General features: G+C 42.3%; 1 protein-coding gene across 6 annotated transcripts in view; it reads left to right on the top strand.

Annotated features, from left to right (window-relative positions):
• The first annotated feature begins 2519 nt into the window (after positions 1 to 2519).
• The window catches only part of SLC36A1 (solute carrier family 36 member 1), a 136361-nt gene continuing 120243 nt past the window's right edge, over positions 2520 to 18637 (top strand). For 4 of the 6 annotated variants that reach the window (XM_008692478.2, XM_008692481.2, XM_008692482.2 and 1 more), the window contains exons 1-2: positions 2520 to 2654; positions 12348 to 12495. In XM_008692478.2, the coding sequence (XP_008690700.1) occupies positions 12353 to 12495 (143 nt within the window). In that variant the 5' untranslated portion in view covers positions 2520 to 2654; positions 12348 to 12352. Of the gene's footprint in view, positions 2655 to 12347; positions 12496 to 18637 lie in introns of those variants that run through there. The other 2 variants (XM_040630389.1, XM_008692479.2) reach the window with 2 other exon arrangements.

Raw genomic sequence — 18637 nt, 5'->3', positions numbered from 1 at the left:
GAGTCACTTCGCTTCCCTCACCCTAGTCCAGGCCCTGGTGTGGATAAACATTTTGATTTTTCCTCGGTAAATACTTAGGAGTGGAATCGCTGGATCATAGGAGAGTTACGTGTTTAACTTCGTAAAAAAGGAAACTGTCAGACAGCTTTCCAAAGTGGTTGCATCATTGTACACTCCTACCAGCAGCTGATGAGACTTCCAGTTGCTCTACATCCTCACCAACAAGTGTATTTCCAGTCTTTTCTGTTCTGCTGCCACAGACCAATTGCTTCTTGTAAATATGGCTCATACCTGTGATTCTTGTTGTCATCCTCATCTTTGCTTCCCTAATCCAAACCAGATTCAGGAGAGCTTTTGCTGAACTGTTTCCATGCCCACTGTTGCAAACAAAAGAAATAGAGCCCTGCAGCTCTAAGTGAGCTCTTCATCTTCAGGAAGAGTGTTTTCAATGGTGCATTTCTGAGATCTGCCCCCACTGGGTCCCTTAACTTCTCTCTGAGTTTCTGTTCCATTCTCCTTCACAGCACCTGTCTGATCTCAGCTGCTTTTGTTAGCCTTTACACGTATTTTGGTACCTGTGGATTCTATCTTCTACCTTTGCTGAAAATAGAGTTTTCAAAGTTTTTCCTTTTTGTTTTTGCATAGTTTTCTAAGAGTAAAAGAGTTAAAGTGCTTCTTTATGTATTCATATAAACTTTATTTGCATTTCTGAGTAAACTGTGGAAGCAGAGGTAGAGATATATATAGTTGGAAGGAGATATAATCGTGTTAATTTCTAATTAGGACTGCCTAATGATAAGGTTGATCGAATCCTAACAGTATCTGAAAATGATGCGACCTTTTTTCATTTCTCTAGTAAGACTGTGGTGGCCAGGTATAACAAAGAATCCTTATATAGTCAATGCATCTCAGGAGCAAATTGGGGAAGGCAAATTCCCACTTGCATCAGTAATTCCAACAGAGAGTTCTGTGGTTCTCATAGGATCTGGCTTTCTTGACTAAGACATTAGAAAGGGCCATAGAATCAATGAAATGGAGGTGACATGGGCTCAGAAGCATTCCAAGCATAGTTCCTGCCACCCAGAAATGAACTGGTGGGTTCTTCCAGGGATGGAATGAACTCACTGCCCTTCCGATTTAAACTGAGTGTGAACCTGCGTTTTTTTCTCTTCCCTGGTGAAATGAACCAACTGGGGTATAGTTTTAAAAACATATGCACAGGTTCTAGAACATACAAAGATTTTAAATGTATGTATAAAAGTAATGTATGTTTATAAAATAATTTAGACAGTATAGACAGTGAAGAGTAAAAGTAAGTACTGTTATTCATGATTCTAGATTTTAACACCACAAATCTCTGTATATCTCTCTATACAAATATTCCTATAAATACATAATTATAGGGTATAGAGAACAACACTCACATGCTGGTAACTGTAATTCTTTGGAGAAGAGAGTGAATTTGGGAGAAGGGAAATCTTCACTATTTATATACTTACATATTGTCTAACATTTCTAATACTAAGAATATATTCGTGTATTATATAATTTTTACTATATTATCAGCTTTATAGAGGCATAATTGACATAAAATAAACTGCATATATTTTTAAAATTTTATGTATTTATTTTAACTGCATGTATTGAACGTGTATAATTTGATAACTTAAAATCTATATTCACTTGTGAAACCATCACCACAATCAAGGTAATGAAAATATTTGTCACCTGAAAGTTTCCTTACAACTTTTCATAATCTCTCCTCTCCTGACCTCCCCACCCACTCCCAGGCAACCACTGATATGTTTTCTATCACTGAAGATTATTTAACATCTAGTATATGAGATAAGTGGAATATGTTTCCTAACTTCTTTTACTCAGCATAATTATTTTAAGATTTATCCATCTTGTAGCTGTATCAGTGGTTTATTCTTTTTTGTGTCTGAGTAGTTATGTAATTTTAATTTTATTTATTTATTTTTTAGTTACATAATTTTTAAAGGAAAAATTCAGGGAGAAGGAGGTAAGAGAAGGCTAGATAACACGTACGCCTCCAACATACTGAAGTGTTGCCATCCATTTTAAAATGTTACTTAAATTTTTAAATATATTAAAAAGATAATGTTGCCTTACCTCACAGTCCCATTTCCAGGAGCAACCACGAATGAATTTGTGTAAGGTTCGAAAAACCTGACTGGGTGATTTTCTAAAAGATGCATCTTTTTAAATTATAAAAGCAACACATGCTCCCCGCGACGTGTTAAGGAAAACACCGCGTGCGTAGACAGGAGCCCAGAGCTCAGGGGGCAGAGCTGACGGGAGTCGCCGGCCGCGCTCTGAGATCAACGCCCCGCCCAGTTGCCCCAGGCCCCGGACCCCCGGAGCACGGCCCTGACTGCAGTGGCAGCAACAGGTCGCCAGGTGGTGCTGCGGCGCCGGGCTCCGGAGCTTCGTGACTGGAGGGGAGCCACCGCGCGCGGGAGCACGTGATCCGGGTCTCCTGCTCGGGCTCCCGGATCACGTGACGAGGCCCGGAAGCCGCGGGTCCCGGCAGCTGAGGGGGATGGCTGGGGCTCCGCGCTGAGGCGAGGACAGGTGGGCTGCGCCGAAGCGGGAGCCAGAGTCGGAGCGGAGCCCGAGCCGGAGCTCGAGGGGTGAGTCCGCGCGCTGACGGGTCGGGGCTGGGGGCAAGTCACCGCCTCAGGCGGGACCCACGTCGCCTTCCTCTGGGGCGCAGCGGATGCTCCGGGTCAGGCACTGACCGGCTTGGGGTGCGGGTCCGAGTCTCCTCGGCTCCGCCGCCTCAGCCGCGGTAAGATGCGGGCACCCCCCCGGGATGAGGCGAACTGGAGGCACTGTCTCCCTTGACCTCCTCTTGCTGTTTGACAGGTGGGGAAACTGAGGTACCGAGGTGCGAAGGGTCACCCAGACGATCAGGCAGGGCTTCTTCCACGCTTCCCAAAGGAGCCCAGTCTCCTCGGGCAAGTCACCGCCCTCTGTGGGAGCCCTGTTGGGGACTTGCGAATAGTGGGTCTTTGGGTCAGAGAATACCAGAACTGGGACCTCCCCCCGCCCTGGGAAGTCATCTGGTGCAACCCCCTTCCAGGACAGTTGGGGAAATAGAGGCTCGGTGCTTGCCTAAGGTCACCCAGTGAGCTAGTGGCATCCCTGCGACTAGAATCCAAGTCTCCCCACGCTCCAGCAGCTGTTCGCTTTTCCCCACACTGCCTCCTGCGGACGACTTGACACGTGAAAAGGCACCGTTTTCCTGTCTTCTCTTCTGGCGCTCCCTTTTTTAGCTCCGCATTCTCCATCTCTCGGATTGGCTTGGCTCTGGGTGTGGTTCCCTGTTTCAGTGTTCAGGATTTTTTCTGCAGCCTCATCATTCTGTAGGTTTTCCTTATACCGTCCTGCAATTTTGTGTAAATGGTGCTGAAATATGAAAAAGGAATTGGGAATATGCTCCTGGGAGGGTAGGTGGCTGGCTCCCAGCAGGGGTTGTGGAGAGCCCTGGCATTAACTTGAAGAATGTAAAGCCCTGGGCTGTAGTTTTTCAGTAACTTGTCTCATTTGGGGAATGTTGGTTATTTGGATGCAGTCATTTGAGGCTTGCTGAAATGAGATAGCAGCATGGGGTAATGGAAGGAACCGAGATTGGGGAATTGGTGGATTTTGTTCTAACTCTGACACTTGCTTTGCAGCCTTGGGTGACTCCCATCCTGGAGTGGGTTTAGGTTTCCCAGCCTGTACAGTGATGGATCCCTAAGGACGTTTTCTGCTCTGACATTCTGTGCATCTAGCTCTGTTTGTCTTCTAATCCGAGTGAGTTTTCCCCTGTGTACATTACTGTCGCCTTGCGACAAGGGTTAATCCAGTTGTCCAGGAAGCAGTCTCCTTACTTCACGTATTTCTAGGTTACCATGAAATCCTCCTCTGTCTTCTTATCTCTATATTTTCAATCTAAATGTTGACAGCTGAAAATGATTTTGACTGTCTCTAATTACTTTAAACATGATCAAGGCCCTCTTGACTCTTGTCGAGAGCCTAGTCTACAGTAATTAACTTGTACATTTAGAGTATGTTTTCTTTAAAGATGTTTTTGTGGAGGAAGTAAAGGGACACAAAGGATGGTCTTTTGCTCTGAGTTTGAGACTGTGGGGTGGAGGCTGTATGAAGAAGAGGCTGTTATGATGCCGGTATTAAGTCTCTCTTCTTTTGTTTTCTGATTGTGCCATTTATAATGACCTGCTGTTGAGTCCTTATTTTCCCTTTAAACCATGTAGCTGTTCATTCAGCCTCATCTCTCTGGCAGCTTGAAGTGCTCAGAGCTGTCTTTTGTCTATTTTAAAGGCAGATTCTGTTTCTTCTGCAATATTCCAGAGAATACGACAAGGACCAATGGATGCAAGTCCCAAAAGGGGAGTGGTTTTTGGGTGAGCATAAGAACTTTCAAAGAATAAGAGCTCTTTCATGTTGCAGCAAGGAGCATGGAGGTCCATGTCACTGGAGATAATTGTCGTTGGGCAGTTGCTTTTGGAAATGGTATAGATTACATTATTGTGTTGGATAGAGCTTTGGACTAGATAAAGTTTGAGGTTTTCTTCCAACTCAGGAGTTCCGTGAAATTCTAGGACTGGACTTGTTAGCATGTAGACTGTGAAGTAGAGTGGGTGTCCACTTCTGTGACTGCTTTATTTTTCCCCTTGCCTCAGACAACTACTTTCTCTTATGTTAAGTACTCTTGTTGTTGTTGTTTTTAATTCCTCCTCCTTTCTCCAGGGAGTGTCTCGATTCTTCAAATGCTTGCTCTCTCTTCCAAGGTCAGATGCTGAAGAGTCATTGTGCTGTTAATGATACATTTCTTCTTTCCACCGTGACCGGAAAGCAAGATCCTAGAACTGGGCTGAGTGAATGGACTTTGGTTTCTACTTGGCTGGCGTAGCTCTGATAACCCCTTCCAGAAGTCTGTGACTGACTGACCACTAACACGTAGGCTAGCTTTTCTCTTTGTTCCGCAGAGGAGACTCACACTGAGCCTTTTTACCTCAACGTAGGCCTTGGAGGAATCCTGATCTTCCCTCCTTAAAGCCTTACTGGATCTAAGCACACAAAGCTAGCTCTGTTTTATGTGTGTGGGGTCCCATGGATGAGACATTTTGAATGTGTCAAAACAGAAACCACATGATGTTGCATTTGGTGCCATCTCTTCTTTTATCTCCCAAATATTTCTCTTGGAAGCCTTGACACCCAGGGCCAGTTCTCAATGGCCCTCTCTAGTAGGAAATACTCCTCTGTGCTTCCCTATTCCGTGGAATGTGTCTATCTGTGTTACTGGGATGCTCATGGCACATAGACCACCATTTCCAAGGTGGAGACCTAGCTCAGCTCTCTAGGGTGATGAAATGGAGAAGAACTGCAGAACTGCAAGTTTGCATAGTGAACTTTCTGACTTCCTGCTCTTGAACTTCTCTATGGTGATAATTGCATCTAGCTCTGAACTCATGTACTTTTTATTATGCAGAATTCTTCCTGCACACCTGATCTTGCCCCTGTCTTGTTCCAAGGGAGATTGCAGGGAGGATAGATAATTTATGGTGTGATAGAAACATGGACTGAGAATCTGGTATGTTGTATTCTTATCCCACATCTTTAACCAGCTGGGCCTTGGTTTTCTCACCTTTGAATGAGAAGCTGGGGCTTTAGATCTTCTGTAGGTCATGCCTGGTCCTAACGTTAGTGGTTTTTATGATTGTGAGTAAAAAGTGAGCGTGTTTGTCTCATCAGCCCCTCCTGTGGAGAGCCTGCTGAGGTCAGCAGCTGCTTTGCGGCTGCCCTCTCACCAGACTCTTTTCTGCAGGAGTCAAATTATGGAATGTACTTCTGTGGTAGGTTAAATGGAGTTTTATCTGATGCCGTTTAAAAACAAATCTTGTGGAAATTAGAAATTTTCACTTTCCTCCTTGTAGACCACACATAGCAACACAGTCTGTGTCCTTGTTCATGACTTTGGAATTCCAGCAATAGAGAAGAGAAAAATGCATCTAGAGAATTTGCTGTTTCTCTGGGTTCCAAAGTCTAACCCAATGTAATTGTTTCAGAATAATGGGTGGCACTTGTAGTCTGCAAATATCACCAATCCATGAACTCTGGTAGGAGGTGAGGCCTGGCATGTACCTATCATAATAAGATCATATGTATTTTTCTAGTGCCTAGTATAAATCCACCTGTAATCAAGATCATTTAGGAAGCTGGTTAAAAATAAAAATGCTCAGAGTGAATCAGATTGGGCTGAGAAGTCTGTTTGGTTTTTTTAAGCGGTTTTATTGAGATATAATTCACATGGCATGGCATACAGTTCAGCCATTTAAAATGTACAATTCAGTGGTTTTTAGTATATTCACAGAGGAGTGTGACTATCACCAAAATCAATTTTAGAACCTTTCCATCACCCCAAAAGAAACTGTTCTTAGGTGTCACCTGCTAATTCCCTACCCCAAACCCTAGGCAACTACTACTCTGTTTTGTGTTCTGGACTTTCATATGAACAAAATCGTATAATATATGGTGCTCTGTGACTGACTTTTTTTGATTAGAATAATATTTTCAAGGTTCACCCATGTGGCCCCATGTATCAGTATTTAATTTCTTTTTATTGCTAAGTAATATTTTATCAATATACCACGTTTCATTTATCCATTCATCAGGTTTGTTTTTACATTTTGGCTCTTAGGAATAATGCTGCTGTGAACATTTGTGTACCACGTTTTTCTGTGGACATACATTTTCATTTCAGGATATACCTAGGAGTAGAGTTGCTGGGTCATATGGTAAGTATGTTTTGAGGAACTGCAAGACTGTTGTCCATAGTGGCTGCACCATTTTACATTCCCACCAACTGTGTTAGAGTGTTCTCATTTCTCCACAGCTTCACCAGTATTTATTATTATCTGTCTTGGATTTTAGCCATCTTGATGGATATGAAGTAGTTTTGATTTGCATTTACCTGATGGCTAATGATATTGGGTATCTTTTCGTGTGATTATTGGACATTTTGACATCTTTGGCAAAATGATTATTCAGATGCTTTGCCTATTTTTTAATTGGATTGACTTTTTATTATTGAGTTGTAATAGTTCTTTATATTTTCTGGATATAAGTCTCTTCTCAGAAATATGATTTGCAGAAATTTTCTCCCATTGTGTGGGTTTTCACTCTCCTGATGGTGTCCTTTGAGGCACAAACATTTTTAATTTCGATAATCTCTAATTTACCTATTTTTTTCTTATTTTTGCTTGCGCCTTTTCTGTCATATGTAAGAAACCATTACGTAATCCGAGGTCATGAAGATTTATGCTTATGTTTTTTCCTAAGAGTTTTATAGTTTAACTCCTGTGTTTAGGTCTTGGATCCATTTTGAGTTAATTTTTGCCTATGGTGTGAGGTAGAGTTCCAACTTCATTCTTTGTATATGAATATCCAGTAGTCCCAGCATGATTTGTTGAAAAGACAGTTCGTTCCCCATTGAATTATCTTGTCACCCTTGTCAAAAATCAGTTGACCCATAGATGTGAGGGTTTATTTCTGGACTCTCAATTCTGTTCCATTGATCTATGTGTCTATCCTTATGCTAGTACCATATCGTCTTGATTACTATAGTTTTGTACTGAGTTTTGAAATTGGGAAGTCCTCCAACTTTGTTCTTCTTTTCCAAAATTGTTTTGGCTAATGTGAGCCTCTTGAATTTCCACGTGAATTTTTAGACTCAGCATGTCAATTTCTGCAAAAAAGCAACTGGGATTTGGATAGGAATTCAGCCGAATCTGTAGGTCAGTTTGGGGAATATTGCCATCTTAACAACATTGACTCTTCTAATTCGTGAACATTGGGATATTTTTTCAATTTTTTAGGCCTTTAATTTCTTTCAACAATATTTCATAGTTTTCATGTGCAAGTCTTACACATGCTTGGTTTAAATTTATTCCTAAGAATTTTATTCTTTTTGACACTATTATAAACAGAACTGTTTTCTCAATTTAATTTTCAGATTGTTCATTGTAAGTGCATAGAAACAAACTGGTTTTTGTATACTGATCTTGTGTCTTACAACTCTGCTTAATTTACTAATTCTCCTAGTTTTCAGTGGATAATTTTTTATATGTTTACAAGTCACCCTTAAAAGTATTGTTTAGTTTTTGGTGATGAAGCTGAATAGTACTTTAGTAGTGCCTCTCCCTCTCTCCATTCCTTTTTCCTCCCCTGACCTTCCCATATGCCCCCAAAGAGAGCTATAAATATATATAAATAGATTCTCTTTCCCTTGTTGGAATTGTCCTTGTTTATTGTACTGAATTTGGAATAGAAACCAATCAGTAAACTCTTAGATGGTTATTTTGAGAACATTTTATGTATTTTCAAAAGTGAGTAAATATGAGGCTGTTAGGTGGATGAAAGATGCTCAGTTTTTATTTTGCTGGAAATTAAAGAAATGTAAAATAAAACAGTACAAGGAACAACCTGTCCGTTTAAAAGAACAAAAATTAAAATGATAAAAGCCAACATTGGCAAGAGTTATGAAGAAACAGTCATGTCCATATATTGCTAGTGATGCTGTAGGTTAGTTCAACTGTTTGTATGTCAGGAACCATAAAAATGAACTTATTCACCTAGTTCTACGCCAAAGATATGTCTCAAAAATTAAAAACTATTTGTATGAATTCTTAATTAGCTGTGATATAAGAGATTAAAAAAAAGAAAGCATAAGCCTCAAATCAACAGTTGGGAGCTAGTGAAGCAAATAATTATATCAGTATAATGATGGACCATTATATTGCAACAAAACATAATTAGTATGTGTACTGTACAGATTCAAGGAAGGATAGATATGAAATAAGCGGGAAAACCTTAAAATAATGAGGATATTGATAACTAAAAAAATAGGTTATGTAAGAAAAAAGAAAATTTGTTAAGGTTATACATATAGCTGATATTTCAGTGCAATTGTGGTTGAATGTATACTTGAAAAAAAATATTTTTCCACCAAACATGCTTTTCTTAGTTTGTAGTGGTTCACCCTTTTGGGTCTAAATATCTAATAAAAATTTTGACTTTGTGTTGATGGGCCACATGTATAAACTCTCTTCTTTGTCCTCCAGAACCTGAAGGACAAGCTTGTCCTGAATTGTCACATATTATGTCCCTCATGTTAACAGTTAGCAGGTGCTATTAAAATCTCCCACAGGGCAGGACTCACAATTGCACAAGAGATTTGGAAACCAGGTTTCATCAAAGGGAGCCCAGCGCAGGGTGGCCTTGGAGGCCAACACTCAGTGGGGACAGCTAGAGTGCAAGAGAAGGTAGCCTTTGTTGCAGAAAGAGCCACAGAAGGAATTCCAGGAGGGACTGCACCTACTCCCTCTATAGTGCTTGGATCCCTACTTCACAGCTCTGAGAAAGGCCTTCTTCTTGGACTTTCCTAGGAATGGGGAGCACGTTGTCTTCCAGATCAGTCTGTTCCATTGGACAACTCCTTTTGATGAAGATTCTTCCTTGTGTCTAGCCAAAGACCTGCCTCCCTCTACTTTCCACCTACTGATCCTATTTCTGACTCATCTTCGCTGTCCCACAGGACAAGTCTTATCCATAGGACAGCTTTTAAAAGCAGTTTTTATACCTGCCAAGTTGTCATTTCTCAATGTTGAACCTTCTCAGTGCCTCTAGTCATCCCCCCTCAGGCTGGTCTTGAGCCCTGGCTATGCCACAGTTGCTTATTCCCTTACTAGTGTACTGCCTGGAACAGAATACAGTGCACGGCAAAAACAAACGGTGCTATCATCTACCTGCGGTTCTGACGCTTGTGCAACCTAGAATTAGCTGATTTGGCATCTATTATGAAATCATTGACTTCTGTCAAGCTTATCATCAGCTAAAACTCATAAGTAGTGTTATTTTTTTCTTTTCAACATGCATAGAGTTGCCAAGCCACATCTGCCACATCCTGCAGTTGTTTCTCAGACTTTAGATCTATAGATTCTAGCTTCTATTGGAGCAGTTTCTTAGCAATATTCTGCTGGGGGGGTGGATAACTTTTTATACACAATGTAAAGAAGCCTCTTTACAGTATTTGAAATAAATTGAGCGTCTGGGCCAAGTAAGCAATAAAGTGGTTTCTTGGTTGTTGGGAGGGGTAGGGGAACTTGTCAGTCCCTGTATCCTGTCCCTTCTCCCTCAGTAATGTGCAGGATTCATCTGGAAGGCCCTATTCCTCAGACACTTTGGTATGTTGGAAAAGACTAGAAATTAACTGTTGTTTGCCTAGATGATTACATTGGTCGATTCCTGGAGTATTAGTACTAGAGAGATACTGAGAGGTCTTTCAGTTCATTGCCCCTTACCCCTTGCTGCACATTTGGGGGTAAATAAAGAGAACTGTTCCATGTTACTAAGGAAACTGGCGATAAAGTCAGCCTCAGAACCCAGGCCTTCTGACATACATAGACACTGACCTATTAGCTTTGCTTGGATAGCATCTTTCAACTGCTCATGTTAAGATACTTTATAGATATTTTTCCTCCTAGCCCTCTTATGAGTTTAATTGCCCCAGAGCTAGATGACTTCTTTGAATCCTTCCAATATGTGAGTAAATGATGCCCTCTTAGATATTTAACGAAGTCACTCTGCTAGTAAAGCTGGGCAGGATCCTTTCTGGGACTTCCAGAGCCTTTACTTGCTTTCTGCCAGGCACTTTCCCTGTGGGATTATGTGGGTCCACTCTTCGTTACGGTCAGTGGGAGAAAATGAGAGACCCTTAAGGGTCTCTTAAGGGTCAGAGTAGGGCCAGTTTCCAAAGAGTCTCCTGGGACTTGACCTGGGGGAGCACTCAGCACAGAGCTATCCTCTGGCAGCGAGTGTTCGGGGTTGGACAGGATGGAGTGTTTTGATGACTGACAGAGATCCTGCGTCTTCACCAGGTGTCTGAGACAGTGCATCAGACTCACGGTGGGGTTCAGCCGCATGCTGGGGGAGAGCCCGCTTATAGGCAGGCAGTTGTGCCAGTCTGCCAAGTGTCAGGAGGATTTTTATTTGTAATTTTTAAGGTACATGTACTTTTCTTTCCTCACTTGCTTGCAGATTCTTGGGGGGCAGGAAGTTGACTCTGTTTCATTATAATATTCCCTCGTTGCAAGTGGCAGTGCCTTCAGTAGACTTCTAGGTTCAGGCAGGGCAGCAGGATATATGTTTATTGCTTTGCTGCTACCTGCTTTTAGTAGAGCAGGTTCCTTCATCGTTTGGGGGGTTGAGTCTTCATTTGTAAAATGATCAGTTTGGAGTGACTGCTGAGGGCTCTTTTAGCAATAGTGTCTAGGGTTCTGTGGGCTTACAGAACTCCCAAAATGTATCCTTATTGTGTGGCTCAGAGAAGTTGTTGTTCTTCTCTATTCTGCAGTAGCATTACTGAGAAGGTTCACCCTGGAGACAATACCCTCACCATCCTTCCCCAGCACACAACAGAAAGGGTTTCTTTTTTCACGGTCTTTACAAAGTTGGCGAATCCATAAAAATAAAAAAGAAGGGGAGGAGGGGAGGTGTTGAAATGAGGGCCAGTGGTGAGCCCTCTCATGCTCCTGCTCTTCCCTCTGAGCTGCTTGCAATTCTGGTTTATTGCAAGATAAGAGTCCTTGGGCCAGGGGAGGAGGTTCACTGGTGACCTCCAAAGAATACAGGATGGGCCAGAGGTCATGGTGGAGAGAGAGAGGAGGTGATCTGTGGCTCTGGAACCTGGTGGGGAATCTGAGAAGAAATGGATGATATGGAGGGGATTTCTTGAATGCAACAAGGTCCTTTTTCTAATGCATGCAGGAGAAAAATAAGATGCTGCGAGGACTATTCAGGTTCTCATCCTCTGAGAGCTTCACTCTGGGGAAGATGGACATAGATACAATCTAACTGTTGTTCAGTGTTCAAAGAAATCAGCTCAAAGGAGAATATAGTTACTCCCAACCTAAGGAACAGGGAAGGCTTCCTGGAAGCACCTGTCTGCATCTTCCCCCACCCATCCCACGCAGTGCCTCACCTTTGCTCTGTCCAGGTGTGTGGTGGCAAATTTAGAAATTTATGAGTGGGGCACTGAGAAGGTTGGGAGACAGAAGCCAAGTGAGCTCAGCCCGCCCTTGTGTACTTTGCACTTTTCCCATTTCCCTTGGTATCAGGCACTGTCACTGTACTTAACTCATAGTGCAGCTGTCACTGAGCTGCTGTGACAATGGCTGCTTCTGCCCCAGAGCCCACCACAGACTTGGAGCTAAAGGCCCCAGCAACTGGTGGTCTTAGCACTGACCCTGTCCCCCCAGCTACCATGTCCACGCAGAGACTTCGGAATGAGGACTACCATGACTACAGCTCCACGGATGTGAGCCCAGAGGAAAGCCCATCTGAAGGCCTAAACAACTTCTCTTCCCAGGGCTCCTACCAGCGGTTTGGGGAAAGCAACAGCACAACGTGAGTAGCTATTTCTTCTTCCCTCCTGGGTGTGATTGATGTTTTTGTGTTCTGTATTAGTAAGATAGTCTCCCTTAGAGGTATTTTTGCTTCCCCATTTTATCAATTCCCCATTTTAAAAATGGAAGGAAGATATAAAGAGATTGGGTGAGTAACAGCTCTGAGACTTGAGTTCCTTGCTGGCCACTCTCCCTCCCATCTGTTTTATATTCTTTGCTCCTTCCAGCTGTGTTGGTCCCAGAAGGCTGGTGCTGAACATAAGAGAAACTTCTAGAGAGAACATTCTCTTAATTCAGAACCATGGATCATCTATGCTAGAACCGCAAATACCTCCTGGGCTCTATTGGAAGCTTCATTTGCAGGGTCTCACCCAGACCTCTGTCCCCATCACCAAACAGCCAGTTCATTTGGCTGAAGAAGTGGTAAGAGGAAGGAAGGAATAATTTCTCCTGCACTTAAAAAATTCAAGAGGTCGAGGGGTGCTTGGGTGGCTCAGTCAGTTAAGCATCCAACTCTTGATTTTAGCTCTGGGTCATGATCTCAGGGTTGTGAGATAGAGCCTCACATTGGGCTCCACACTGGGCATGGAGCCTGCTTAAGATTCTCTCTTTCCCTCTCCCTCTGCTCCTCCCCTCCCCACTCTCTCTCTTTCCCCCTTCTCTCTTAAAAAAAAAATTCAAGAGGTTGAGAAGATGTCTGCTTTGCATTCCCTAGGGAAGGGTAAGTCTTACCTCTGGAAACTGAATCCCATGACTTATCTGGGTGGAATTTGGCCCCTTCTGGGCCTTTGTTTCCCCAAATGTAAGAGAAAATTAAGAACCCCACTGTGAAGCTATGCTGACTGCTACTGACCCGCTTGACTTAGAAGATTCAGAGGAGGGTTTTCTACCCCTTTGAGTTCTCTGACTCAATCCTGAATCTCAACAGACCCCTGATATTTTCTCTAAATCCCAGCATTCCATCTTTTTTGGCCCTTCTGTTTATTCCCCAAGCTTAACTGTTATCCTCTCTGTGTTCCCTTGTGGGTTGGGTATGACTTATCGAGGGATCCTTTATGTGCTAGACTTATGATGTCCCGTGTGACTGCCCAATCCAACTATTGAAGCTTCTGTTGGAGGTCATTACTGGTGAAGCTCCCACTGGCTGCAGTCTCTCCTAGAGCAGGGCATTTTCTCTTGTGAACTGGGATAGAGCTAGAGGATATGGTATGTCCACATTAACACTAGCTGATTTCTGCTCCTAAAGATTCAGTCTCTATAGCTTATTTCTCATGGGACATGCTTTTGTAGATTCCCCCATTTGCTTACAGTGTTGGCTGATGGGAAAGATGGCATAGAGAACAACTGGCAGCAGTGAGGACCATCTTTCCCCTGTTTTCCCTGACCTGTCCATCCAGTTGGCTTCCCCCAGCCAGAAGGAGCTCCAGGTGCACCCAATGGCATGTGATAGCTTCCCTTCAGAAGTCATACTCATTGTGAAATACTTTTCTGAGCTGCTCTCTCTATAGTTTCCCTTTCTGTTTTTGCTCCTTCTTGTTCTCAGGCATCAGCTTGTCTGTGCAATGCTTGCCATATGGGGTCTAAATTTTCATTTTTAAGGGACCTCTCTGAAGTTCAAAAGCAACCACTAGCAACTTCAGGATGGTAGTTCATAGGTTTTGTATGTATTGAAAGTAATATGTGCCTATTAGCTATTCTGATGATCTTTTTTTCACATTGGGTTATAACTAGTAGTCAACCTAAAATTATTTCTCCTTGCTTGTTAAGATATGAGAAAATCAGGAGATACCTTCCTTGGGCTTGTATTGGGATGTTTTCCAGGGTATGGTTTGTTGTGAGGGCCCATCCTGCCCTAATACTGTGGTATACGGGTCAAGGAAAGCCCATCTGTAAATGAGGTCAGGTATCACAAGTGACCTAGGGAAAGTACTCCCTTGGACTTGGAGGGTTGGTTGAGTACTTGCCTGGAGCCCGGATCCACATAAGCATTTATGTGTAGAAAACGTGCCAGGTGTATTTCAGGTGTAAGCTGATTCAGGTGACCGTGTTAGCTCTCGTGAATCTCTGATATGTCAGAGTGTTAAGAGATAAGCTTTTGAGCTGGATTTCTTGTCTACTGTGCCTTGCCCCACCCTGTTATCTACTTTGCAAAGGAGCAAAGAATGCAGAACAGAGTACAAGGAACAAAATACAAGGAATAAAGTACATGCATGCGCATAACAGGCTCTTCTAAGGGTTAGAGGTTCAGTGAAAGTCTCTATTCGAGGGTGCAAATAGGAACTCCAGACACATCTATAATGGTGTGTTTAGTGAGGTTATTTCCTAACACTTGATATTGTCAAGCTATTGACTGCTTTGACAACAGCCTCATTTTATTCTATTGGGCAAGTTTTTCTTATTGTTGCCCTGTTGGGTCACGTTATACCAGCTGTTGATTGAGCTTTGGTACTTTTTCCCCGAGCTGGCAGGCTGAGAAACCAGTTAACTGAAACTGGCTTTCTCTAGGTTATCTAGGGCAGCCGTTTGCAAAGTGTGGTCTTCAGATCCTTTGGGGTTTCCGAGACCATTTCAAGAAGTCTGTGAAATTGAAGCTATTTTCATAATAATGCTAAGATGTTATTTGTCTTTCACTGTGTTGACATTTACACGGATGGGTCAGCAGCAGTGGTGGGTAAAATTGCTGGTACAATAGCATAAACTGGGGCAGCGCCACCAACTTACGCTGGTCATCATCTTTTTTTGCTGCCACGCGTGTACAAAGAATCAGCCAGTTTCACTTAAGCAGGTCCTTGGTGAAGCAGTCAAATTACTCATTTTATTACTTAATGCTTCAGTACAGGGTTTTAAGTAATCTGCGTGACCAAATGGGAAGTAGACATGAAATACTTCTGCGTACCAAATATGATACTTGTCGCAAGGACAAGACCTTGAGTGATTATTGGAATTGTGAACTGAACTAGCTGCTTTTTTTTTCGTAGAACACTATTTTTGCTAGGAAGAACTAGTGAACAATAGGTTATTCAGACCTGAGTATTTGACAGTACTGAGTACTTCATTTCTTGAAAATGAAAGGAATGAGACCATCACCTCAAGAAAAACAGTCAGTGGTATTTGTTGCCCACAATAAAATTTGAGCTTTCAAACAAAACTAGAAGAAAACTAGTATCCAGCACTGTGAGCTTGACACCTTCCCTCTACTTAAAGACTTCTGATAAGATCAGTGATATGAATAAATGTGATTTTTTTCAGATATTGTATAATGAAACGTGCCAGCATTTGGAAGATCTGCATAATTCAGGGAACCAGTATCTTCCAAATGGCCAGTGTGATACTAGAAAATTGTGCATGAGGGGCGCCTGGGTGGCTCAGTCGTTAAGCATCTGCCTTCAGCTCAGGGCGTGATCCCAGGGTCCTGGGATCGAGCCCCACATCGGCTCCTCCGCTAGGAGCCTGCTTCTTTCTCTCCCATCCCCCTGCTTGTGTTCCCTCTCTCACCAGCTGTCTCTCTCTCTCTGTCAAATAAATAAATAAATCTTTAAAAAAAAAGAAAGAAAGAAAATTGTGCATGAGTAAAAGATCCATTTGAAGGCAAGATCACAAGTATGTTTTAATGTGATAGGATATCGGAAAGTTCAGACTGCACATCATCACTAACTTCTAAGAAACAGCCTGTGTCGAATTTCAATGTAGTATCAAAGGAAAATTACAATTGTCTAAAGAGACTATTAAAACACGTTCCTACTGCATGTCTGTATGAGGACAGATTTTCTTCATGTACTTCAACCAAAACAACATATCACAACAAATTGAATGCAGAAGTAGATAATCCTGCTGTCAAGGAAGACATTAAACAGGTTTGCAGAAAAAGTAAATTAGCGCCAGTTTTTATTTTGTAAAATAGAATTACTTTTCATTAAAAATCTGTTATTTTAAAAAATAATAACAATTTAAGGGGCGCGTGGGTTGCTCAGTTGGTTAAGTGTCTGTCTTTGGCTTGGGTTGTGATCCCAGCGTCCTGGGATCAAGCCCCTTGTTGGACTCAGTGTTGTACCTGCGTCTCCCTCTCCCTCTGCCCTTCCACCCCTTATGCTCTTTCACTTACTCTCTCTTGCTCTCTCAAATAAATGGATAAAAATCTTTAAAAAATAATAGTTTTTAAAATCCGTTATTTATATTTGCATGTAATTTTGTTATTTTAATTAATTCTTTTAAAAAATTTTTCAATTTTAACTTGCAGTAGGTATCACCAGACATAATTCATATAAGCAAAAGCTATTTGGTATCCTCAATAATTTATAAGTGTATAAAGGGCTTCCAAGATGAAAAAGTGTAAAAACTACTGATTTCGAACATAAACAGAGCTATAGAGATTTTCAAGGTTCCCTTCCTATACACCCCCTAGTTAAGACTTTGTAGTCCATGGAGTTGATTTTGTGATACTCTGTGGTTTTGGGTGATCCAAGCTTGAGGCCATTGATTAAAAAGAATAATGTTGGCCAGTTGCCTAGAATCCTGGTGTTTTAGAGCTGAAGAGACGTTGGAAAGTATGCTGTCCTATCCAGTCCCCTACTCTACAGCTGAGACAAAGGTCCAGACAAGGGAGGGGAATTGTTATACGGGGTTACTGGCAGAGCCAGGGCTAGAAGGGACCTGATCCCCTACAAAACACAGCTCAGAGGCATTTTGGGGAGGCCTCTAGTAGGGAAGTGAGTTTGCTACAATGCTTACCTTTGCCTGAAGTGGATTAAACATTTGCTCAGATAGACATTTGATTGGCCCATCATCCTGCCCATAATCTCTTGGTCACTTGGCTGCTGATAATGGAGGAGTCACCCCTGTACCCTTGCAGTCCTTAAGCTATTTCTTCAGCATAGTCCAGGAGAGTGCTTAGCCTCTTCTCATTTAGATTCAAAGATACTTTCTTGATCCTTCCTGAAAAGCTTGGGAATGGTAAGAAGGTCAAGAGGTTTTCTTCCTGGAGGTAGGAGAAAGGTTACCAAAAGTAAAATTCCATTCCAGAGAGCATAGATAGGTCATATTTATTATGGTCTTTACGAGTTAACACATGTTATTTGCTTTCAGTTTCTACTGAATTGCAGATGTGAAGAAATATATGGAAGCATCATCTAGGAGTGATTTAGGGTATTTGTGCAGAAGAATTTCCAGACAGTGCCAGGGGCCAAACCTTGAATGAGTCTGTGATTGGGGGCAAAGTGATGCTGTATTTGACCTGTTTTGTATCCTGGAGGTAACAGGATAGAAAATGTGGCAGATGAGGATACTTCTCTGCTGCCAGTCCTTTGAGGAGTTCCCATTCTCTACAGGATGCTCACCGTCACCCCACCCAAGTGACCACAAAACTGACACACTCCTCTGTGTTGGTGCCCCAAGTCTCTCCCTAGACTTGTGTTCCCAGGCCTTTCTTCCCCACAGGCACACTGGCAAGCTCTGCCTATCCTGCTGGGCTCAGCTTGGTCTCCCCTAGAACCCTCACCTGCCTCCCCCTCCCTGAGCACTGTTCCTGGGCACTTCTTAAGAAGACATCTTTCTATCTGGGTGGTTATTAATGTATCTGCCTTATTTTCATTGAGACATTATTAATTTTTAGAGACTGAGGTCTGTATCTGATTCATATTTACTTCTACCACTGTATTAACACAATGTTTTACATATAACAGTATTTGCTGAGTGAAAAAATGAATGAGGATGCATGAGAGGCTTTATAATTACAGCTTGAGGTGGACAGTCTGTATAACAGGTGAGGGGAAAATCTGTCCTCGAGGTGATAAACTAGGTGACATTTGAAGAGGGCTTCTCCAATCCTAGGACTCTGGCATTTGACTTTTTTTGAATACAAAGTACACCAGGGACTGGCCGATTGTGATACCATATTCCTTTTAATCTGTTTACTTTGCATAGAATTTTCTGTTATGGATTCTAGTCTTCTATTTTTTATTTCCCTCATCCTCTCACACCAGTGTCTGTCCTTCACACTTATGCTTGTCGTCCTCTGTTGCAGTTTTGAATCTGAGTCTTTACAGTGGACAGCTTTGGTGAAACCCGGGCCAGAGCCACTAGGAAAGGATGAAGTGCCTACAGAGAGCCCTGGTGTCCCTCTGTTCTAATCTCCAAAAAGCTGGGGT

Source organism: Ursus maritimus, unplaced genomic scaffold (assembly GCF_017311325.1).
Source record: "Ursus maritimus isolate PB19 unplaced genomic scaffold, ASM1731132v1 scaffold_15, whole genome shotgun sequence".
Taxonomy (NCBI): Eukaryota; Metazoa; Chordata; class Mammalia; order Carnivora; family Ursidae; genus Ursus; species Ursus maritimus.
The sequence above is the reverse complement of the archived record's forward strand: the minus strand, read 5'-3'. Positions and strand labels throughout refer to the sequence as shown.